Genomic DNA, 24,838 nt, shown 5'->3' on the forward strand with positions numbered 1-24,838 from the left:
CTAACACCCTATCATTTGTAAAACCCTGTTCTTTTTCTTGGTTCTGTCATTACCTAAGATAATATCAGTCTATCTGCCCAGTCTGAAAGATAGCAACTGTGACACAAACTTTTCTTCGCACCCCGAGAGAGTTCATAGGAAGCCTCACTTGGCTGAGAGGTAAATACATTTGTCATTTCCCACAGTCTCTGTTCTTCTGAGGTATACCTGCTTAAAATATATGAGAGCAAAGGTTAAGGGTTACGGTTAACGGTTAAGGTTACACTAGAAACTCTAATATTTTCAAAATGTTCCTCAATGTTATGAAAATTAAAGGAATATGATAGAGAAGGTAGTTTGTCTGTTTTTCTTTTGAATATGAATATAAATAAGGACTCTCTCCAGTGAAATATATACTGGGTACAGAGTAAAACTTTAAACTCCATTTCTCATAAAGGTCTTATTTCACAATTCTACACTTTTGCACAGCTGAATTCATCCTTATTTTGTGCCTGGTAGATGTCATCTCACCCAGTAGATATTAAGTTCATATGGGCAGTGGCCACGTCTCTTTGGCTCATTATTATACACCCAGAATTTACCAATGTTTAGCACATCAGAAGCACTCTATAAATATTTAGTGAACTAATGAATGAATGCATTAATAAGATGGACTTCTCTAGAATAACAAAACAGTATGACTATCTCATCCCTGTTAGACTTTCGCTTTCTGCTAGGCATTGTGTGCAAGCTGTTCAAATAGTCCCATGATTTGGGTAACTTAGAAATTATTGTAAAACTGTAAAGTAGAAATAGTGGTCATTGCCTTTTTTTAAAAAAAATTTTTTTTATTGATTTCTTTGAGAGAGAGGAAGGGAGAGGGAGAGAGAGAAACACGGATTAGTGGCCTCCTGCCAACCCACCTACTAGGATCAAGCCCATAACCTGGGCATGTGCCCTGACCAGTAATCAAACCTGCAATTTTGGGAGGAAGCCCAACCAACTGAACCACACAGGCCAGGGTGAACATTGATATTTGTTATTAACATGGCTACAAAAAACAAACAAGCAAAAAACCCTCAAGCAGAAAATCTGAATATATAGGTAAGAAAATTGATTATAATTTAAAAACAACAATGGAAACAAAGATAAGCACATTGAGGTGCCATGTAGAGAAAGTTTCTCTGACTGGCACCAAATCATGTAATTCTTCCTAATGCTTTATAAACCATTTTTTACATTTAGTCTGTCCTCAAACCTTTTCCTTGCTCTTCCCTGTGTTCCTCCCTCCTTTTTTTTTCAACAAATGCTTGTTGAGTACCTACTGTATTCCAAGCACTACGATAGGCATTAATGTTATAATAATGAACCTCATAAGTTTGTTCTCTGCCCTTGAGAAGGAGACCACGGACTAAATGTTGGATGTGCCCAAGTAAACAATTAATTAAATAGAATGGGGAGGAGGTCAAGAAACCCTGATTAGAATATTAAAGTTCGAGAAGGGGTGGACTAAAATGAGGAGGAAGAGATAAAGCTGGTAAGTCAACTTAAGGGGTTTCAACCTAACCCCAAGAGCAGCAAAGGACATTGGAGAGTTTTTGTGGGTTTTTTTTTAGTTTTTTTGCTCCAAAGTGACCTTTTATTTACTTACTTACTTCTTTTATTTTTTTCCATCACTATTTATCCACACTATGCCCTCCTCCACTTCCACCCTGCATTCACCACACTGTTGACCATGTCCATGACTTCCCTTTTTTTCTTTTTTGCTCTATCCCTCCACAACCTCCCAATGTCCTTCCCCCTCCACTCCTCCTCCTCCCCCACAGACACTCCAGAGCTGTCTGCCTGCTCTCTATCTATGAGTCTGTCTCTGTTTTGCTTGGTAGTTAGTTTGTCCATTAGATTCCACATATGAGTGAAATCAGATGGTGCTTGTCTTTCTCTGGCTGGCTTATTTCACTTAGCATAATGAAGAGTTTTAAGCAAAGGAGTGACTTGACCAGATTTGTACTTTAAAAAAATCACTGAAGTTACAGAAAGAACAGATTAGGAGGAGGGGAGGAGTAGTAATCTAGTGATTGAGAGGAGTCACCATATCCCCATTTCCTTGATTACTGAGATCTTAGAGCCCCAGCATTTGCTTTCAACTTGTCTTGCCGTGTTTCAGAAGAGTGGTTGGGTTCAATGACTAAACATCCACTTTTATCTGGGATGCCATTAAAAACATGCTGGCCCCTGGTTAAGTTTCTAGCAAATTACATATGGCTATGTGATTTTAGTAATTGGGTTTTCATATTTTCGATCTTTTTGTGCTTAAGTATTTTCTGTTTGTTCCGTCTACCCAAGCCTATACAGTCCAACTGTAAAATTGTTAGATTCCACATGGCACAGGTGGTTTATGAACTTACACCAGGATGCTCACAGGGAAGTTCCACGATTGACTCCTGAGGGACATTCTCTATCAGGAGACAAAATTGCACTTTCTTAGAGCACATAAGAAAATGTGAAATAAAACTGGAAATTTCAAGCTCTCACAAGCTTAAAACTTGGTTTTATTTCCTGAATTAAATTTGTAAAATATCCAATATAGTCTTGTCATCTTGGAATCTTCAGAGAGGTTTATACTTAATTTATTTTTAGTAAGACTATATGATTATCATAAATTTTGAGAGTGAATTATTTGGTTATTATGATAAATTGAAATAATTTTCTGAATGATTTATTTCAAATACATTTTGCCCAAAATATTTAAGTAGTAAATATTAATACTTTATTATATTTGTTCCAGTTATTATTTAATAAGAATAAATAAAACATTTCCTTTGGATTTTCCTCCCTTTCATTGTGACAAATAACCTAGTCAATCTGGTGTATTTCAAAGTCTAGTGTTTTATACATGAACTTTCTCATACACACACACACACACACACACACACACACACACATATAAAATAGAATTTTATTTTACCTGTTTTAATTTGTGTAGGTGCTATGTCACTGTATGAACCTTTCTCTAATTTTTTTAAATTTCATATTTTAAGATTTATCCATATGGAGACATGTACCTGTAGCTCAACATTTTAATTACTATATTATTCCAGTGTATGACTATGCCATATTTTAATTTTACTCATGTATTCCTCTATTAATGAACACAAGGTTTTTAAAAATAATTTTTAATTATTAAAAAGTATGTTCCCATGAACATTACTTACCTGTTATTATATAAGTTTGCTACTTTACTTTCAGATGATATAAATAATTGAGTTTCCTATAGGTCATTAGAATTGAAATGATGAGCTGTTGTTTATTTCAAAATTAATTTGGATATAAGGAATGAAGATTTTAAAATCAGGGCCATAACTTTTATATGAATGGCCTTCATTTTTCCAATAATGAACAAGGACCATTTCCTCTTCACCTAGAGCACTTTATTGCTGGACAAAAAGAAATATTTAATGACTTTTGAATTTTCCATGTTTGATGTTTTCATTTCTGTTCAATAAATGTGATGTTTACTCATCTTTGTCTCCACTCATCCGAATTTAAAAATAATGCACACATTACAAATAATTGTCTTTTAGCATCAAGCTACTGATCTGTGAAACTGAAATAATTGCTTATGTTAAGGACAGTTTCAGCAAACTTGGAAATGGCATGAATAATCGAATGATTTGCCTGAGCAAATCATTCCTTGTATTTCCTTGTTATTACAAGCTAAAAATGTAGAAAGACTCTTTAATTACTTTGATATGAAATTTTCCTTACACTTAAAGATTTTTGTTTTTCTCATTTTATAGTTGATCTATTTCTGGACTCTTCAGAATGCCTATCTTTCATTCACTGTGGAAGACCCCTTCTGTTAAAACCAAGTTGCCTTCTGATCACTGCAGTATAGACAGCTCACCACATCAGAGGATGTACAATGGGGAAGGATGAGGTAGTGGATAAGTACACAAGCTCCAGAAGCAGAGTGCCTCGGTTGGAATCCAGGCTTTAAAACTTAGTGCCTGTGAAATTTAACAATTTAACTTAGTATTAAATATGATGTTTATAAATCTCCTAATACTTGGAACACAGTAGGCATCCATTTATTGCATCATCCTGTTCTTTTCTATGAAGGAATAGACGATCTTATTCCTGCACTCGAGTCTCATATTTAATGAGCTTAGCCACGTTGAATTATGTGTAATAGTGCATTACAGACCTCATCTGGCAATCCCAAAGGTGGGTTTGGTCATTTGGGCAAAGGCATTTTGAGCTATGACTCAGTACCCAGCTAGTAATCACCTTATTCCTACAAGTTTTTATTAGCTAAGGCATCTTACTGATGACTAAGTCATAATTATGTGAGAAAAACTAACTGTTTTCTTGGCAAATACTCAAATTTAAGTAGCAGTACATTATTGCATATATGTTAATTAGGTTAACATAAACATTGACTTAAATGACACAGATTTATTATCTTACAGGTGTCCCTGTCCACAGCAGGGCTGCATTCTTTAATCCAGTGGTTCTCAACCTTGGCCGCACATTAGAATCACCTGGAATCTTTTTAAAATCCTGATTTCTGGGCCTCATCCTCCGGAAATTCTATTTCTTTGTTACTAATGTTGTGGCCCCACCCCATAATAAAGAAACAGAATTTCTGGAAGATGAGGCCCAGAAATCAGGATTTTCAAAAGATTCCCAGGTGATTCTGATGTGCAGCCAAGGTTGAGAACCACTGCTTTAACCTGTTTGCCTCTTCCAGCTTTTAGAGGCCACCTGCATTCCCTTTTCACAGTTTCCTTTCTGTGCACCTGAAACCTATATAATTTTATTAACCAATGTCACCCCAATAAATTAAATTTAAAAAGAAAGAAAAATAATAAAGCCAACAGTAAAGCATTTCTCTGACACTGTTCACATCTCTTTTTCTGACTCTTTTTCCTTCTTATCTGCTTTTAAATTCCCTGTGATTATATTGGGTCCATTGGATAATCCAGGGTAATTTCCCTCTTTTAAAGTCAGCTGATTAGCAACCTAATTCATCTTTGCTAACAGGTTCCAGGGATTCTGAAATAGAGTTGTTTTAGCCAAGGTTGAGAACCACTGTTTTAGTGGGTGGGATGTTATTCTGCTCACAACAAGGGAAAATCTGAGGGGGAAGATCTGCCTGGAGCTGTGGTACAACCCTACTTATGCTTTGCACTTAGCCACTCCCCTATCCTGCCCCACTGTATGTCCTCTGATCGGGCGAGCTCTTTATATTGCAGTGGTCAGAGGCAACTGGGTTTCAACAGAAGATGGGTTTTTCACAGTGCATGAAAAATAGGCATTCTGAAGAGTCCAGAAATAGATCAACTATAAAATGAGAAAAGAAAAGCAAGCTTGTGAGTTTAACATACTTTTTAATGTATCAATTATGTAAAAAGAAAAAAATCTGAGAAAGAAAAGAACTTTTGCAAGATGAATGCTCTGGCTTCTAGAGGATTTTTTCAGGAACTGAAGGAATAGATTCCTGAAAAGGGAAACCGGCTTCAGGACTGTCCTGGTCATTTCATGCTGCTATTACAAAGTACTGTAGACTGTGTGCTTATGGACCACAGAAATCTTTTCTTATAGTTGTGGAGGCTGGAAAGTGGAGGTCATGGTGCCAGCAGGGTCAGGTCCTGCAGGGAGCCCTCTTTGTATCCTCAGAGGAGAGAGGGAGAGAAAGCAAGCTCTCTAATGACTCTTATAAATGAGCACTAATTCGCAACAGCATGGGTGGAACTGGAGAGTATTATGCTAAGCGAAATAAGCCAGTCAGAGAAAGATAAATAGTACATGATCTCACTCATTTATGGAAAATAGTGAATAACATAAACTGATGAATAAAAACAGATCCAGAGACAGAGAAGCATCTTTCAGACCATCAAACCTCAGAGGGAAGGTAGGGGAGGGTGGCGGTATTGGGGAGAGATCAACCAAAGGACTTGTATGCTTGGATATGAGCCTAACCAATGGACACAGACACCAGGGGGGTGAGGGCATGAATGGGTAGTTGGGGGGTAATGGGGAGATAAGGACACATATGTAATACCTTAATCAATAAACAAAATTTGAAGAAAACAAAAAAAAGAGCACTGATTCTATTCATGAGAGCCCCACCTTCATGGCTTCCTCTTATTGTTCTCATTGTAACTTGCACCCAAAGGCCCCACCTTCTAATGCCATCACATTGGGGGGTAGGGTTTCAACCGATGAGTTTTGAGAGGATACAAACATTAAGTTCATAACAATGACTAAATTACATTTCTATATTTAAGAAGCAGTAGAGCCTGCCAGTGTAGCTCAGTGGTTGAGCGTTGAGCTATGAACCAGGAGGTCACAGTTAGATTCCCGGTCAGGGCACATGCCTGGGGTGCGTGCTTGATCCCCAGTGTGGGGCATGCAGAAGGCAGCCAATCTATGATTCTCTCTCATCATTGATGTTTCTATCTCTCCCTCTTCCTTCCTCTCTGAAATCAATAATATATATATTTAAGCAGTAGAGTCCTTAGCTTGAGGAAGAGATTTAGGAGAAGTCCTGAAAAACATGGAATTTTTACAAAGCTGACTGCAGTCTCCTCACTTTGCAATCTGCCCTCAGATGTAGCTACCCCATATAATCTCTTAAAAAGCTGGGCATCCAAGAAGTTGTAATAGTTAGCTTACAGCTATCTTTAGACAACAAGAACCAAGCTTAAAATTCCCAAACAACATTGTTTGTGCTTGAGTTTGGTATATAAATTCCTAGCCTAGGAATCGGGAGAACTGAATCTCAACTTGATTCAGATATTAACTTGCTGTGAAATTTTTGGCAAACCAGTTAATGTTTCTGAGCTTGGTCTCCTCATATCTACAATGAGGAAGACCAAGATGATCTCTAACATATCTTTTACCTCTAAAATGTCATGATAGCAATAGCAAACATTTATTGAATTACTTATTTTCTCTAAGCAATTTCTCCTCATTACATTTACCATATTTTTCCGTGTATAAGATGCTATTTCTTTCTAAAATCCTTAGACTGAAAATCAAGGGGCATCTTATACACAGGAGTCAGCTGCGCGGGTGCATAGCTGCCCATACCTTGTCCAACAGGCTTCCTCCAATCACAAGCTTTATTGTTACTGACGTCAGCTGGTGTTGTAATTGGAGGTGGAGGTGGGAGTGCGTAAATGCAACAGGGACCGGAGTGTTCTGAGCCCATAAAGATGTCAAAAAATAAAAAGATAAATACCAGTAAGCGATTGTCTTACTCTGCAAACTTCAAACTGAATGTAATCACCTATGCAAAAGAGCATGGAAATAGAGCTGCAGAGAGACAATTTGGACTTCCTCCCACTGAGTGTATGATCAGAAAGTGGAGAAAACAGAAGAAAAACTCCTTAAGATGCCAAAGAAGAAGGCCTTAGGAGGAAAACCAGCAAAATGTTTAAAATATTGACTTTTTAATTTTGGGTTGGAAAAGTGGGGGGCATCTTATACATGGAAAAATACAGTAATCTTCGCAGCCAATCTGCGTGTTAAAGGTTGTTATTTTTATTTTTCAGAGAAGAAACTGAGACTTAGGAAGGTTAAATAAGCCACCAATAACACACAGCTAAATAAGGGTGTGAGTCAGAATTTAAATTCATAGCTGCCTTACTCTACTAGAGCCTGAGTTCTTATCCATTGCCAAACTGACTTTGGAGTCCATAACTAATGGAAAAGAACAATAATTCCGAATATAACTTGCCGGGTTGTGAGGGTTTCCTCTGTGAGAGAATGGTGAAGAGAACAGTAAGGCCCTAGCTGGTTTGGCTCAGTGGATAGAGAGTCGACCTGTGAACTGAAGGGTCCCAGGCTTGATTCCGGTCAAGGGCACATGTCCAGGTTGTGGGCTCAATCCTTAGTAGGGGATGTGCAAGAGGCAGCCAATCAATGATTCTCTCTCATCATTTATGTTTCTATCTCTTCCTCTTCCTCTCTGAAACTAATAAAAAATATATTTTTTTTAAAAAAGAGAGAGCAGTAAGGAGCAAGCGGGATCAGAGCAAGGGAGATTCTGTTCTGTTCGTCTGCTTGCAGGACATTTGGTCCTTTCAAAACATCCGTGGAGATAATTGGCCCAACCACGTCATCTACCGACCCCATGTACAATTGCCAGAAAGGTTATCGTTGGCAAACCAGCCACGATACAATTATTGGACTAATAAAACATGAGCGTATTTTTAGTGTATTAATCCTGTAAACTAAAAGTATCAATAGAGGTTATGGGCTTGAACCCAGGGACATTTTCTAAGCCTGGGAGTTTTTGACAGGACCAAATTTCCGCTAATCTTCTTTCCCGACTCTGAATATATAAAAATGCCAGGTTTTAATTTTCATTCTCAGGGTAATAAAGAGGAGGTATGTTCTTCCTAAAATATTTTCCTGGTGTCTCCATATTTCTAACCACATCAGTATCTGTAACTCTGAATCCAAACATGTGGGTATATATGAACAAATCTTCAAAAAACAGAGGCTTCCAAGTTAAACAGAAAACTGTCTTGCTATGCAGGATTTTACTTTATAGGCAATATGGAGGAATGCATCTTTCCAGTATATTGAGATAAGCATGGAATAATTAAAGAAAGGTGAAGTAATGTGGGTATATTCTTTGCACATAAAAGTTAGTTATTAATACTAGTTAAAAGCAATAGCTGGAAAATCTGCTTCTATCCCTTTGTCAATATAATTATTGTACACTACAGGCCCGGTGCACAAATTCGTGCACTGGTGGGGTCCCTCGGCCTGGCCGGCGATCGGGGCCAGTCCCAATAGTTTGGACCCCAGTAGCAAGCTAACCTACTGGTTGGAGTGTCTGCCCCCTGGTGGTCAGTGCATGTCATAGTGACTGGTCGAGCGGTCGACCAAATGGTTGACCAATCAGTCAGACATTTAGCATATTAGACTTTTGTATACTGGTATATAGATGACTGAGATACTATATTGTAAATACTCCTCTTCCTACTTAATGTGGAAAAGACGTCCAACAAACTTTAGGAAATTTCTGTCTAGTAGTTCACCTCTAGCCTTCTGTCTTTTAAAAAATCAAAATGCCCATCTGCACTAGTGACTTGATATTTAAAGAAAATAAAAAGTATTTGGGCTGATTACAAGGCGGTCCTGTTGGTCCTTTACGTGACTTTATTGATCTTCTTATGGTTTGTAGAAGCACCAAAACAGTAAACATATTTTACAAAAGAAAAATAATCAGTAAAGACAAATGACTTCATAATTTTCTGAAAAGGAAAACTTGAGCTGTGCCTCGAGTTATATTTTCATTTTTCCAATTACAGATGGCAACATTAATATTATCCTGCCAATAAAAGTTCCATCTAGCAAAATTGAATGAGATATTTTACTCATTTAGATATTTTTATTTTTTCTTTCTTTCTTTGTCTCCCTGCTGTATCCAATATCATTTTCCCCCAGAAAAATATAATTTTAAATATTGGAAATCATAAGCCTTCCTAATTTTAAAACACAAATCTGGCCTAGTTTTTGACCTTTAGAATATCCCCCCTCAGTCATTCTATGTATTCACTAGCACCTTTAAGGTCATAATGTGAAGTATTTGAGGATCAGAATACAACGTTGTGGTTATTTTTATAGTAAAAATTGTACATACATACCCATTTGTTCACTTCTATAGGGCTTAAAGTAGTTGTCAGAATTAATGCAAAAATAAATAAATACTGGCACTTTTTAATAGCTTTTTATTATTTCAGAGCTAGGAAATGAAACAGAGTCTGACAATGTTGACTTTTTCTTCTTCATGGTTTGGTTGATTATTTGGCATCTGATTATTTGGTCCATATGATTAGCCCAGAGGTTGAATGTAGAGTATTTCTGGTTCTGTATTAGGGCACATTCCTTACTATGTATGAAGGCTGTTTTTTTCCCATGACAGTAATGCTAGAAAGTAAATTACCCATTTTAGTTTTCATAATTTAAAGGCACTGATCTGATTCCTATCAATAGTTCTTATATAGGAAACCTCTATTAATTGCACACACAAAAAATGAATTTTTATGAAGTATAAATAGCTCTTTTCTTGGCCATAAATATTTTTATAAATAATGCCAAGTTCAACAAAATTCCCCACATTATCTAAATCACTGTAAAGTGAAAATTTACTAAGATAATTGAGGGTTATCTAAAGCAAGAGGGAAAAGAAACCCACATTTTCTTTTCTCTTTCTCCTTTAAAAACGGCACCATTTCGGGTGACCTGGAGGACAGTGTTTATTTTGCAACTAACAAATGATAAAAGACACTTTCTGAATTTTTTAGATGTTCCAATTTTAGCTAAAAAAGCCAAGTAGAAAAGTAACTTTTAGAAATTTATTGGCTATGGAACCAATTAAAGTATTTGATTTACAAATCCAGTGTAGAAGAGAGATAAACTAGTATTGTTGAAGTGTTGGGGTGTTGTGTAGCATTTAAGGGAGTCTTAGGGTTAGCGTGTTCATGAGTTTCCTGACACATGCTGTGTGCTTACTCGCATGTGTACTCTATGGAAAGACGTTTCTTCTGATGCTTTCAGTAGATTTCCAAAGTGACCCATAATTCAGAAAACATTACAAATTGCTCCTGGCTAATTAAATAAGTGAATGACCAATAAAAGACATCACACTACGGCTCTGCCACCAATTAGTTTATGACCCTACATAAGTCACATGAGTAATCTCATCCTCTGCTTCCCAGGAGGTAGAAAACAACTGGGTCTAGATTTCTTTACAAAAAGTTTGCCCTAAATCCTGGAGTAGAAAAAAAGGACATCAATGGAAAAGCAATGAAATCTGAATAGAATCTGTAACTTACATAATAATAATATACTTTTATTAATTTCTTAGTTTTGATAAGTATACCAGGTTACGTAGAAGGTTTATATGAGGGAAAACCAAGTTAAGAATTTAGGGGAACTCAGCTGTATATAGTATCCTTGCAATGCTTCTGTAAATATGAAATTATTTCAAAATAAAAAGTTTATATAAAAGATTATTACAACTCTAGCCAGTTTGGCTCAGTGGATAGAGTGTCAACCTGCTGACTGAAGGTTCCTGGGTTCTATTCCAGTCAAGGGCACTTAACTAGGTTGAAGGCTCAATCCCTGGCCCTGGTCAGGGTGCGTGCAGAAGGCAACCAATCGATGTGTCTCTCTCTCCATCTCTTTTCTTCCTTTCCACTCCCTCTAAAAATCAATGGAAAAATATCCTTGGGTGAGGATTAACAACACAAAAGGTTATTGCAGTTCTAACATCGAGTGAGATTGAGAATTTATTTTCAGCTTAGATATTAGTGGGCCTTACATGCTATTGGAGACCCATTGAATGTTTTTGAGTCTGGAAACAGCATGATGAAAGGAAAACATAATCGGAGGTGATGTTCCACATGAAGCAGAATAAGGAAAATTAGAGGAAATAGGACTGTTAAGAAGAGACAGTGTAATTCCAGGCCTGAGGTATGGTCATGAACTAGAACTATGGCAGTGGAAACAGAAGGAAAACCAATAAAGTATGAACACCTTTAAAGAAATAATTACAGCTCAGCCAGCGTGGCTCAGTGATTGAGCATCGACCAGGAGGTCACAGTTCGTTTCCCAGATAGGGCAGGTTGTGGGCTCCTCCCCACTATGGTATGTGCAGGAGGCAGCCGGTCAATCAATGATTCTCTCTCATCATTGATGTTTCTCTCTCTCCCTTTTCCTTCCTCTCTGAAATCAATAAAAATATATTTTAAAAAAGGAAATAATTATGGGGCCACCTGGGCAAAAAAAAAAATGTATACATTCTACTTATTGTGTGGTCAGTGCTGAGCCTTAAAACTGGAAAGCCATTTTTCTATTGTTACTCATTTTTTTAAAAAATAATCCCTTATGCCTTTTTCTTTCAAAATTCTTGCTTTGGGGTTAACATGTAATCAGACTTCTAAACCAATTTCTCTTTCTCCCTTTTTCTCATATATGTGTATTGTTTTTTAAAGGAATTAGAAAAAGTTTATATCATTATAATTGATATAAATTACATCATTTATATAATTATATATGACAACATATCATATATTATATTGGATTTGTTATTGTATTGTTACATTAAGTAAATAGGTATGTTTCAATTTCCCTCAAAACAAAGCAATGCACCATCCAGTACAAAAGGTCATGAATTACATTATGAGAATGCTTTTTTTAATCCTCACCCAAAGATATGTTTTTATTTATTTTAGGGAGAAAGAGAGAGAAAGAGAGAGAGAGAGAGAGAGAGAGAGAGAGAGAGAGAGAGAAACATTGAAGTGAGAGAAACATCAATTGGTTGCCTCCCTTATGCACCTCTACCAGGGATCGAAACTCCAACCTAGGCATGTGCCCTGACCAGGAATCGAACCTGCACCCTTGTGGTGTACAGGATGATAATCCAACCAACTGAGCCACCCAGTCAGGACAGAGTACATTTCACTATCTCATAAAATAGAGTAATTTTGGAGAAGTCATTTTTCAACTAGAGCATTGAAAGTGGTCTCAATTGGAACTTAATATAATTTTAATTTTAAAAAAGTAAATTACAGTTGACATTCAGTATTGGTTTCAGGTGTACAGCACAGTGGTTAGACATTTATACGACTTACTAAGTGATCCCCTTGATAGAGACTAAATACTTTATCAGTCAGTTCCTCTCACTGTTCTTTTGTGTGTAATGCTCTGTGCACTTGGAGAAATTTCTGCTCTAAATGCTATGCTCTAGAATCATTTTCATCTCTGATTAAAGATTCTCATGCATTCGTCACCCACTACTGAATCAAAATTGCTCTATAATCAGTTTTTATGATATTGGCCAACAGAGCAGTGTTTTCTCTGGAGATCTTACTTGAGATGTTTTCAGATTTGCAAGTCTAAAACTAAAGTAAATTCTAAACCCCACCGAATGTTAGAGCTGTAAATAATCTTTAAAATAAATTAGATTAAAATGTTAGGTGACTTTATCAGTGACATGAGCTGATTTGCTATTATGCCACCTGTATAGGCTGGCAGGGTGACCCTAAAATGTAAGAGACCAAATTTACAGAGTTTACCCTCTAACCTCTTCACCTGTCTCATCCCAATTTAATAACTTACCATAGTTGTTCTCCACAAAAATTAGTATTTCCGAGAAACATCCCATCAAGGGAATTTATAACGAGTGTGTGCTATAAACATTGTGCAAGAAGAAGTAAAAAGTTTTTTTTTTTGAAGGGAAAAGAGTTTGCCTTTCGTTTTCTAGCCCCTAAATATTTCTTCAGGCTGACTTGCCTTCTTTGCACTGGAGTCATTACAACTCCGTGTGTTCTCTGCACAGTGTACCTAGGCTAATTCCGCTGCTGTTGGTTCAGGAACACCCAAACTATAGAACGCAGAATTTCCTAAAATTGACTCTGCTCCTGATTTTATTTATTTATATTCAAATTAATGAAGGATCGTCCATTTCCAAAAATAAATGGGCTTCTTTCCTTCTTTTTTACTCCACCCTTTGTCTTTTATGCAGAAAGGCCAGCACGATGATGAACTTGTTTATAAGAAAGAATTTTGGTTCCAGTAGTGAAAATATGTGAGGCATTATTTAATTTACAAGAACTGATTATAGGTCTCTTTTATAAGCTCTCATCTGTCATCTCTTTTTTAAGTTCTGGCTGTTGACATGTAAAAATTTTGAGTGATTGTTTTAAATTTCAAATCTGTGTGGTATTTAGTCTGTTGAGTGGAGTTTTGAGGCTGATAAAGGTCAAAATTGAAAGTTAGCCACAGAAACCAATGGTGCGAAATCATTTTTAGCTATTCAGCATTCCAAAATTCAAGAATTTCAGAGGCATTAGTTTTGACACTGAAATGGGAAACGCACGCCAGAATGTGCACTCCAGCAAACCCCAGGCATGCAGACTACGGACTCCGCAGTAAGCATGCTTTGCCATTAATATTAACTCAGGGCGTTGCAGACAGAAATGAGCCAGGTGTCACCGTAGTGCCTCTGAGGCATTTTGCCTTAAACTTTTCAGGATACATATAGGGAAAGTATCTCTTTTTGAAAACATGTGTTAACTTGAATTTTCAAACCTACCAAGTGACAATCTTATAAAATTGCCACCAAATCTGCAACTTAAAATTTGCATAAGTTTTGTAACCTTAAAATGCATAAAAATTTGGTGAGATCCTTCTTCACTTTTACTTCATAGTGAGCTCGATTCTTACTTTTCTTATTTGGATGGGAGTTTTATTTCCAGGGAATCTTTTACTTCATAGTGAGCCAGATTCTTACTTTTCTTATCTGGATGGGAGTTTTATTTCCAGGGGATGAGTCACTGAATTTCATGGGATTTTATGCTGTCTAGCTGACTCATAACTCATTTCATGGGGCTTATCTTCAAACTGCATCAGGTGTTGGAGCAGTGAAGCACAGAGCAGAAACACAGAGCAGATTAGTTCTTCTCTCCACTCAGGTGGGAAGAAGAAGGTGCATAGAAAAAAATGAAGGAATTACAGAACACTTAGAAAACACAAGGAATCTTCATCTTTTAAAATTTTTCAGAACTGTCATCATTCTCCAACCCTCAAAGACGTAGTAGCTAATGCCATTATAGAGTCCAAATGCATTCCTTAGCAAAAATGCATTCAGATGAATAACTAGCAGCAAAGACTTCTAATTTACCACAGCAGATTGACCACCTGGATTTTTCATTCATCTCTTCTGAAACAATAGTAAGCTGGTAGTGAAGACAGAAAAGAAATGCAGGTCTCCTCCAGCATGCACATACAATGGTCAGGGGAAACCCACCATGCCACAAAATCTTGCCACACATAAAACTTCCAAACAAATGTCAATGCCTCACACTTAGAGACTTTCAAGTATATTAGTCATTTGTTGAGTGCCTTTAACATGAAAGAGGAAATCAAAATAAACAAGCAGACAACACCCCATCCCACCAAAAGACAACATCAACAATTGGTTGTTGGAGAAAAAGGGGAAATGGGCGCTCAAGAGCCCAGTGAGTCAGAGCAGCTCCATTTCTGCAGTGGTGAGGGAGCAGACCCACCAACCTCCATGGCACCCCACACCCCTCCCATGCTTGGGGGACATTCATTGATCCAAAGCAGCAGTGAATTTTCATCTCGAAAATCAATTTGTAGAAAAACTCTGTTGCGAGGAGGAAGGGTGACAGGCAGGTAAACTAGGATTTGTGTGGCTTCTAAATACTCACTAAACATGTGGCTGAAACTCCCCGGTTGTCCATCAACCAGCTGGGGATTATGGCTGAGGATTAATTTAGATTTATGAAGAATGTAAGCTTCCATATCAGTCCTGAGTTGCTGAAGAAATGGATTGTTAGGCCGAGCTGGAAAGCCAGCCCAGGGACTTGGACTTACTCTAACATTTCGGAGGGGATCAGAGGCTATGCGGTGACCGGTGTCTAAATCCCTAATCCCCGCATACACATTTGGTCATTTGTTCACACCGTGACTCATATCACCACCAGGCAAGCTGTGTGAAACGCCTCCCCTGACCTCCTGCACAGCCCACCAGTAACTCATGCAGATCGTCCTATTGGAAATAGTCTGGATATCGCCCTTCAGTGTTCATAGCTATAAAGGCTGCTAAACCCTGGATATCACAGGAGCTTGGGCCAATTCATCCTTGCGTGCTATCCTTTTTATTATTGAAAGGTAACACTGTACTTAGTTATTGATATCAAAATGTTTACTTTGAAAAGAATAAGACCTGATGAAAGCTTGTTGTCTGTGATTTTGGGGCACAGTATATAGGAGATGTATTTAAATTGTGAGAAGATTGATTTATTATGAAGAGCTTCCTTCCAGCCAAAGTGCAGTGAATTATTTTAAACTCGTGGCATCCAAAGCAGTGCCTGCCCTCTTCTTTTAGTCATTTACAAGTACTTTCATAGATGTAACCCAGTTTATTTTTCAGTGTCAGAATATTCCAATTGTAGCAAAATATCAAGACCTTGGTGAAACAAACCAACCATGGAAGAGAGAAACTAGAGGGCTTAAAATATGAGGCAGGGGTGGGGGTTGGGAAGGGAATAATTATCTGGGAACTTATATGTACACTAGAGGCCCGATGTACGAAATTCGTGTAAGAGTAGGCCTTCCATCCCCCGGCTGCTGGCACCGGCTTCCTTCTGGCACCTGGGACCAGGGCTTCCCTCACAGCCCCAGCTTCGTCTGGAAGGTCATCAGGAAGGACGTCCAGTCTAATAGCATATTATGCTTTTATTATTATAGATATGCATAACTCATGGACACAGGCAATAGAGTGATGAAGGCTTGGGAGGGGGGCACGGGGTGAAGGGCGTCGATGGAAAAACACACAAACAAACAAAGGGGACATCTATAATACTTTCAACAATAGATAAGTTAAAAATATATATCGGGAGAGAGGGATGGAGCTCTCTCTTATTTGTTGATTATGGGTCCTTAAGGAAACTTGAAAAGATTGAGCTTATGGTCTATTTTATACTCGGTGGAAGTGAACTTCATTGCTCTGCTTCTTGTCTTTTGTACTAAGATCCACAGCCATCATTTCTTCTTTTTTCCTACGGAATTTCCTCCTTTGAATTGTATCATGTGGGCTACCATATGCTGTCTTGTATTGCTAATTTGTTTCTATCAGTATTTCTTGTCTTAAATTTTATATTAACTCATTCTGGGCATCCACACTTACTCCTCTCCTTTCAGAGTACAATTTTAGCATGCAACAGGCCCTCAACAAGTGTCTATTGATGGATGGATATCACTGATTGACACCCACATGTTGTACATTGATAGATGTTCTATTTGAGTGAAACAAAATTGTTGTGGAATTCATTGTTAAATTAAACTATTGTTTAGGGAATCTGAACATATATCTGAAGTGGTTGATGATACAGGATATGTAAAGAAAATCATCTGTTAAAACAAAAACGAAGCACCCAGTACTGATGACTTCTGTACTGATTGCCATTGGGCCCAAGCTATATCTCAGTTTAGTATTGTAGTGGAAAGCTAAAATAATAAATAATCTTATTATTTTCTGTAGGGCTAAGCGTGACTAGGAATTAACAGATCTGGGTTCCAGTTCCAGTGTCACCATTGTCTTGTTACTTCCATGAGAAAATCACTGTGATTTATTCTGGATTCACCTTCACCCTCCATATATTTGTCAGAGAAGAGCATGTCTGGCTTTGGCATAAAGCTATCTTATGTGGATGTAATGAGATAAGGCATTTGAAAGAATTTTGAAATGTTAGAATAAGCCTCGTTTTCCTATACCCCAAGTTAATATTATCATCATATCCTATTTTGGAAGAAATGGTGAAATAGAACTGCTTTTTAAAATTATTTACAAAGCAAAATACTATTAACTGTGGTTCATAAAAGTAAATATAGATTGTTCATATTATAAGAATTCTTAGTACCACCAACTGTTATTTTCAGAGAATATGTTTTGTCCATCAAGAATGTTTGAGAAGGAATGATTATTTGTTCCTTTTTTTAGTGAATAAATGATGATCATTGCTTGTGCAGTGATCTTACATTTTCACACATCCTTTGTTCTCCTTCCTCTTATTGCCTCTTTTGACTTTGCCTCCTCTCTGTCCCAATGGTTCCTTTCCTCAACCCACCTCTTCCATTGCATAGCTTGTTAACATTAACCTGTCTTAGGAGGATGCTTTGTTTTTAGGAAAAAGGTGATGGGCTTGGCTCCACTATGCCTTCCAAATAAAGTCCAAACTTTTAGTTTAGGATTTCAAAGCTTTGTCTTAACTTACTGCTTCGGCTTTAGCGCTCATTCTGACCTTATTCTGTGAGGGTATCACATGGTTGGAAATGCGTTGATCCTGATCATAATTTTCTTGTTTCTAAACCTTTGATCTGCTGTCCTCCACATTCACTTGTTGGAAGTCTTTGCATCTTGAAGTGCTGTGTCTCCGAGGAAGACTTTGTGAGCTTCCGCTACAAATGTTTTTTTCTCTTCTAGACTTCAGCGCCTTTAATAGCTACTTTTCTTAGGGCATCTAGCCCATTCTCTTTTATATGATTTTTATATTACTGTGGTTTTGTGTGTTTATTCAGAAATTATTTTCTGCTCCTTTTATTCCCTGTTTCTATCTGTTGATAAAACTTTGAGCTTCTTTGGCTGTGTTCTACTTATCATTATATTCTGAAGTGTCTAGAAGATTTTTCTTGGGCAGTAAGAAGCAGCCCATAAGAGTTGTTGAATTAAATTGAATTGCAGGGCCACATCTTTAGGCATGAGTATCAAACTGAACCTTTCACGGGAAAGAGGAAAACCAGTGTCCGTGTACTAGCAAAGAGTCTTTAAGTGTGACTGGAAGGGAAGAAGTCAGCTCTTGGACAAATATGCTAGTGAGGTTAGAAATGTGTATTGCCGGGAATCAGCATATATATCAGAGAGACTTGGAATCATGAATATTGTTCTACACAGTTAAATGTTTGGTTTACATATCAGGACACAGGACACACATTTAAAGCTTAGCAGGTGTCTATAAAACATAAAAGGAGTGCTGTAGAATCTGGGCAGATTTTAAAAACATAGAGTGTAAATCCTTTGTGTTTGAATAAAAACATGTATTATGCAGTTTCCTCATTTTGTTTAGGGCAGTGGTTGGCAAACTCTTTAGTCAACAGAGCCAAATATCAACAGTACGATTGAAATTTCTTTTGAGAGCCAAATTTTTTAAACTTAAACTATATAGGTAGGTACATTGTTATTAACTTAATTAGGGTACTCCTAAGGCTTAGGAAGAGCCACACTCAAGGGGCCAAAGAGCCGCATGTGGCTTGCGAGCCACAGTTTGCCGACCATGGGTTTAGGGGGAAAAAATCAAATTTGAACAGATATTTTCAAGTAGTACCAGGACCAGCTTTGTTTTTATTATTATTACGATAACATGGAGGGATCTTTCCTGAGACGTAACATTTCCTAGTGGTAGGAATCCCACGAAGGCCACATCTATACAAAGAATAGAGGTATTAGCAGGAGCACAGTTATTGATTGGGCTCCTGAGTCTTTAACGTGTCTGTCCATGCATGTGCATTTCCCCTGCTTATTAGATTCACATTATCTGTATTTTCTTCTTAGATTATTAAAACGGGAAGAAAGTTTCACATTCATTCCTCGGTCCCGTGAAGACCTTCCCGACAACTTTCCAAAGGAAATTCCCGGGATCTGCTATTTCCTGGAGGTAAGGACTGGCCCCAGGCAGCCAAAGCCTTCTCTTTCCTCATCGAGAATCAAAAAGGTTTCCTACAACATCGGCACCATGTTCCTCCGGGAGACAAGCCTCTGAGACGTGCGACAGATCAAAGACTCCTCCAAAAGCACAAGCCCAGAACACGGGGCACGACGGGAAGGTGGTGAGGGGTTCTCTTTCACTGCTTCGTTGGGAACAAACAGCGGACTTCCTGTGATGTCAGGCAATAATCCTAGAAAAAGGCGGGCGATGACTGTCAATTAAAAAACAACTGGAGGGTGGGGGAAACAAGGTGTGTCCATTCATAGGAGTGTTCTTGGTCACATATATATTTTAATTACAAGTATGGGCCCCCTTTCAAAACTAACCGATAAATAGCGTTCATGTTTGCTTGTTTGTCACACATACAGATATCTTTCCCTCTATATTTGTATCACTTTTGACAGCCAGTTTTAGTATATATTCCTACATTTAGTGAGGTGGTATGTGAAGGATATTTTCTAACTTTGTTTTTTCTGGATAGACATTTCATACATATATCATGGCAGTGTGGTAAGCTTCCCAGCAGGAAGAACTGTAACTCAGCAAAATATTTTAGGGATATTACCTATTTTTATACATATCTCTTCTAGATAATTACCTTTCACACAACATGATTAGATGTCCTGAATCTGTTACTGTATAGTTGGTAAATAGTGTAACTCTAACCTATTCTTCGAATATAGTTTTACTTACCTAGAGTCGTTAGTGCTTAGACTTGAGGACACATATAACCAAGAATTTCAGATGCTGAGAAAGAATTGTACATCTGCTTAGTAAGTATATCCTGTAGATTTTATTCATGTAACATGGGACCCAGAGCAAATGGAATTTCCTAATAGTAGCTAAGATTAAAGAAAGATCCTTTTTGCCATCTTCTAACAAGAATCAGTCAAAACTAAATGCTCTCTTCACTGAACGCTTTTCAACTTTGCATTCACAAATACAGGTAGTTATTATAAGGTACTGAACTGCACTCTAAAAAACAGCAGCCTACTAAGTGACATGCTCACACTCCCCCACCCCCTTCATGATGGATGACGCCTAAGGCCACTCTCAGGAGTGAATGCCCTAGATACTGCCATTAGTGAGAACACTTTTGCCAACAACTTTGTTTCTTCATGTATAATAAAGAGCAAGGAAAAATACCTGTACTGAATGGCTTTAAGATTAAAATACATGTTCACCTTCAGTTGGATTGAGTTGGCTTTTAAATTCAGTGAATCACCTTCAAAACAGTGTAGCAGGTCTAACCTTCACGTAGTAATCACCATAGTTACCAATAGGCTTCTGTCACATGACCTGCTAAAATGAAGACCAGCTCCCAATAATTAGCACTGCATGAAAATATTATTACAGACTCACCTGAAATTAGGAGCACGGTGTGTCCAGAGATTTTCTATTTTGGATCAGATCTAAAACCTAAGTTTCTATTGAGGTTAATGAGCTGTATTTTTTCCCTTAAAACCTTAGGGTGTCCATTTTTTTACTACAGTACATACACTCATTAGTCGCTCATGTCTACTGAATATAATATGTTTCTTCTTCTGGTCAGTGATTTGAGCTGCATTATGATTTGCTTATGGCATAACTCAGCAAAGGAGCATATTAACTAGTGTCCAATGTAGTCTGTGCGGCTGCTTTAGTATATTTAAGTTCTCTAAGTGGGTCGCTAGAAAGCATTTGCATATTTATAAATGCAAAGTATTTGTTATAAGGTGATCACTTGCATCATTGTTGAGCTCTGTCCTCGCCCTGGGGCTGATGAGGACACCCATGTGTCACTCTTCATGTGGGACGGGACCTGGGCCAGCGCTCTCTGAATCCTGGCCTGGCCTTCTCTTCCCTGAGTCTAGGCCTCTGTTTTCAAGCACATGGGGCGAGAAGGCCCGGGTGTTCATGGGCGGCTGTGTAGGCTGAGGACAGGGTGCCCTCCTGGGAGTGATCACTCACAAAAGAATTCTGCAGGGCCCTGGGAGATGAACGCACTTCCTTCACAGGGGGCGGGGCCAGCTGTCCAGTCAGTGCCCGGAACAGGTGGGGGCGCCTCAGTCCTTGCTGAGGAATGGGGGCACCCTGGTCCTCGTGCGGAGAACAGGACCCCGTAGCTATCCATGTTGGTGGGCTTCTCACAGCACAGGGGCATGCGGAGGGAACCCAGCTCACTGAATCATTTATGCTTATTCTGCACAGTAACTTAGAGCTTATCCTGACATGGTAAATCAGTGCATGTTTTGGCAGTAAACGATGCATTCTGTAACCATTAGCCTGAAAGGGACTTCCCTGAACAATCCAATCCATTTCCCTGCTTCTTTAAAGGTTTGTGTAAGCAACTCTTCTAAACACATGGCTACTCTCTCTAAACTGTGATCACCTATGGGAAGCATATTTTAAAAGCATCTCTGGAAATCCACTTTGTTATCTGGTAATGGAACTAGGGCCCCAAACCAAAATTGTAGATGCATTCAGTTTGTCAGAAGAATAACAAACTCTTTCTTAGTTTATATGATTTTACTTAGAGAAGTTGCAGTTTACATTGTCACAAATGTCACAATGAAGAATATGCCAAAAACCTATTAAATATCACAGACACGATGTAAGCTCCAGTTTTCATACAATATAATCTATATGTATCTTTCAAGCTATAGTCCCAAGCAATGGTCTAATCTGTTACCATTTTGCCAATTTAGTACAATCGATCATTATAGTTGCACTGTTGCTATGTGTTTGCAAGGCTGTTTAAAATGGCTGTTCATGCTAGCTGTACTCATAGAATTAAGAAGCTGTGAAAAAGCATCCTACTTTGCTCTACATAATACACTCCACATGCATTCTGTTAGGAATTGTGGCTGTCACGATGGGTGATAGTTGGTATTTCATCTGCCTCATATCTATAGTCTTCTCACTTACAAGCTACCACATACATCATGCATGTTAGTGAGGCAGCCTAAAAGTAATGTACATGGATGTCCCATGGAAATCAAGTGGTATTAAATTGGGTAAATGGCTTTAACCCACTTAAAAAGGGATACTTTAAATATACTATGGCACCTGTTTTAGTGTTTTTTCAAGCCACAAATTGGAAGAAGTCACTTTATGACTAGCCATCAGTGCCAAAGCTTTCATCAGCAAGAGTATCACTTTGATGGAGAGGATGTCATTGTTTGCAAACAAATCTGTTATCTAACAAAGTGAGAAACCTCCATAGGTAGCCCAAACACACTGCACAGGATGTGCTTGTGAACCTCAGTAGGTAATATCAGCCATAACTAAAGAATAATACTCAATGCCTGGAGAAAGGCAGTGTTAAAACCTGCCTTGATATTCATCAATTCTCTTATATGTTAAATTATATGAGATTTCCTTTTAGCACCTGACTATAGGCTGTCCAGTGGGGTGTGACCTGCCGATGGCTGAGACTGGAGAGCAGGTTCATGGAGTCGGCACTTCAAATGTGACTCTCGTGGTCTCACGCTTGTTCCTGAGACAATGGTGTCAAGAACATAGTGTTTTATTATGAAAATGCAAAAGTGTGGCCTCTCCAAGAAAAACAGAGCAAGGCAGAACAGCAGCCTAAACAATGGCACTCATGTACAAGTGCAGAAGGTGTTTCATTTTGCAAATTCCTCCCAAGAGTTCCAGCAATAAAGCAAAATTAATCTGATACATACAAAAGGCAAAGCCACAGAGAATTTGGAAAACCACCAGGCTTGGCGTTTTGAACAGAATCATATTGCTACCAATTGAAGTAGGATAGTTGAGGTATCAAGAGAGGATCAAGAGAGGGCACAAGATTATTACCATCATTAAATACATTTCATGAAGGCTCCTTGGGTTCCTGACTCGATGAGGGCACTGGGCAGAGAGTAAAACTTCGACATGTAGGTTTCTATCATCTCACACATTTTGAGCACTACGTAGTCCATTCCCAGACCCTCTTTTACTCCCCGCATTACTGAAAATCATCCCACCCTCTCGCGCCTGACCCCATCAAACACTTCTCTGTACCTCTGAGCCTAATGCGGCCACACAAAGAGTTTCTGAGGCCTGTTTCAGGCCTAGAGGAAGATTCACACAACGCCAGGCCCAAGCAACAATGCACTTCTGAAGGGAACTAAGCCCCCAACCCCACCCCCATCAGGGGTGCTGGGGTACTGCTGACATCTGAGCTTGTCCTTCTGCTTTTTCTTCTAAATACAACCTGTTGAGCACTGGCTGCACCCACTGAATGTCCCTTCGGAATGAGTGAAATATGCACGGCTGTGGGTGGCACCAGATGCCTCTCAGCCAGCAATACCTAATGCTCAAGACCAACAACAAAGTCCCACATTAAACTGGGCATTTCTGTTATGAGACTACAGATCTTCAATACAAAAATAGTCATTTCAGAGGCTTTTAGGAACATACCTTATTAGACACAACCTGAAAACACGATGCATGAGAGACTGAATTGTTAAAGTGTAACATATTCCATTCTGAATGATGATTCTTTACGGTTAGCTCTGACACCAATATACTCAATCCACAGTCAGCTGATTTAGCACACACATACAATGTGTTAAAATGACTGAATGAATTTTATTATTAAAAGTGTAAATGAACCCCAGCTGTGGGCTCAATTCCAGGATCCTCATGGTGGTGGCTGAAGAACAGACACTGATATTATACACAAATTATCATAAATTTTGTCAGGACATGTTGAGATAGTGTGCAAAATTCCTTCCTCACACTTGATTCAAACAATTGAAACCTAAGGATTATTGTGCTCCCACTTTTCTGGTTCCTTCCTCCGTCTCGTCTCTCCTTCCTTCTTCCTTTCATTAAAAGAAGTCATTTGTACACACGGTGGGGCAAAAGCAGGTTACAGTTGTTCACATGGAAAATAATACCATAATTAATAAATAATAAATAATAATGCAAAAATAAATTCTGTGTTTCGTGTACCCAAAACTGTAAATCTACTTTTGCCCCACCGTGTGTGTGTGTGTGTGTGTGTGTGTGTGTGTGTGTTGAGTGTTAAGTGTAGCTATTTTAAGAATAAAAGGAGTAACATTTTTTGGAGGACTTTGGAGGTAGAGAAGTAAAATTTGTCTTTTTATTTCTAATACATTGTGGCCAGAACACACAGTTTCATTCAAGTGTCTTGTCGCCATCCCATCCTTATTGAAAAACAATGCTGTTTAATGGTTCAACTCATGAACTTGGCAGTATCTAGCTGGCTTCAAAACACCTAGGAAGTGTTTAGGAATACAAAGTACTGGGCTTTGCCTTCAGAGATTTGGATTCAGTAGGTCTTAGGAATCTGTAGCTAGAAAACCACTCTAGGGAATGCTAATATGCAGCCAGATTTGGAGATCATTGAAGAATACTCAAAGAATCCCAATCACTAGGAATAACTATAGATTTACTGACATAGCAATATATTATTCGTAGTTATTTTGAAAGCTATATACTCTGAGCTTCATAGCATTATTTTTTTTCCCAAGTTTTAATTATTTTAGCTGTGGTTTCAAATGTATTCTCTGCTTCGTAAACATGAGTCTTTG

The 24,838-nt window shown here is 38.2% G+C and overlaps 1 protein-coding gene across 1 annotated transcript in view; it reads left to right on the plus strand.

The window, feature by feature from the left end:
• Positions 1 to 20,347, plus strand: part of GUCY1A2 (guanylate cyclase 1 soluble subunit alpha 2) — a 279,157-nt gene extending 258,810 nt beyond the window's left edge. The window contains exon 9 of the mRNA XM_006098838.3: positions 19,142 to 20,347. Coding sequence (XP_006098900.1) covers positions 19,142 to 19,349 — 208 coding nt within the window. The 3' untranslated portion in view covers positions 19,350 to 20,347. The remainder of the gene's footprint in view (positions 1 to 19,141) is intronic.
• Positions 20,348 to 24,838: the final 4,491 nt, after the last annotated feature.

The sequence above is a fragment of the Myotis lucifugus genome, unplaced genomic scaffold, assembly GCF_000147115.1.
Source record: "Myotis lucifugus unplaced genomic scaffold, Myoluc2.0 scaffold_248, whole genome shotgun sequence".
NCBI classification, from domain to species: domain Eukaryota; kingdom Metazoa; phylum Chordata; class Mammalia; order Chiroptera; family Vespertilionidae; genus Myotis; species Myotis lucifugus.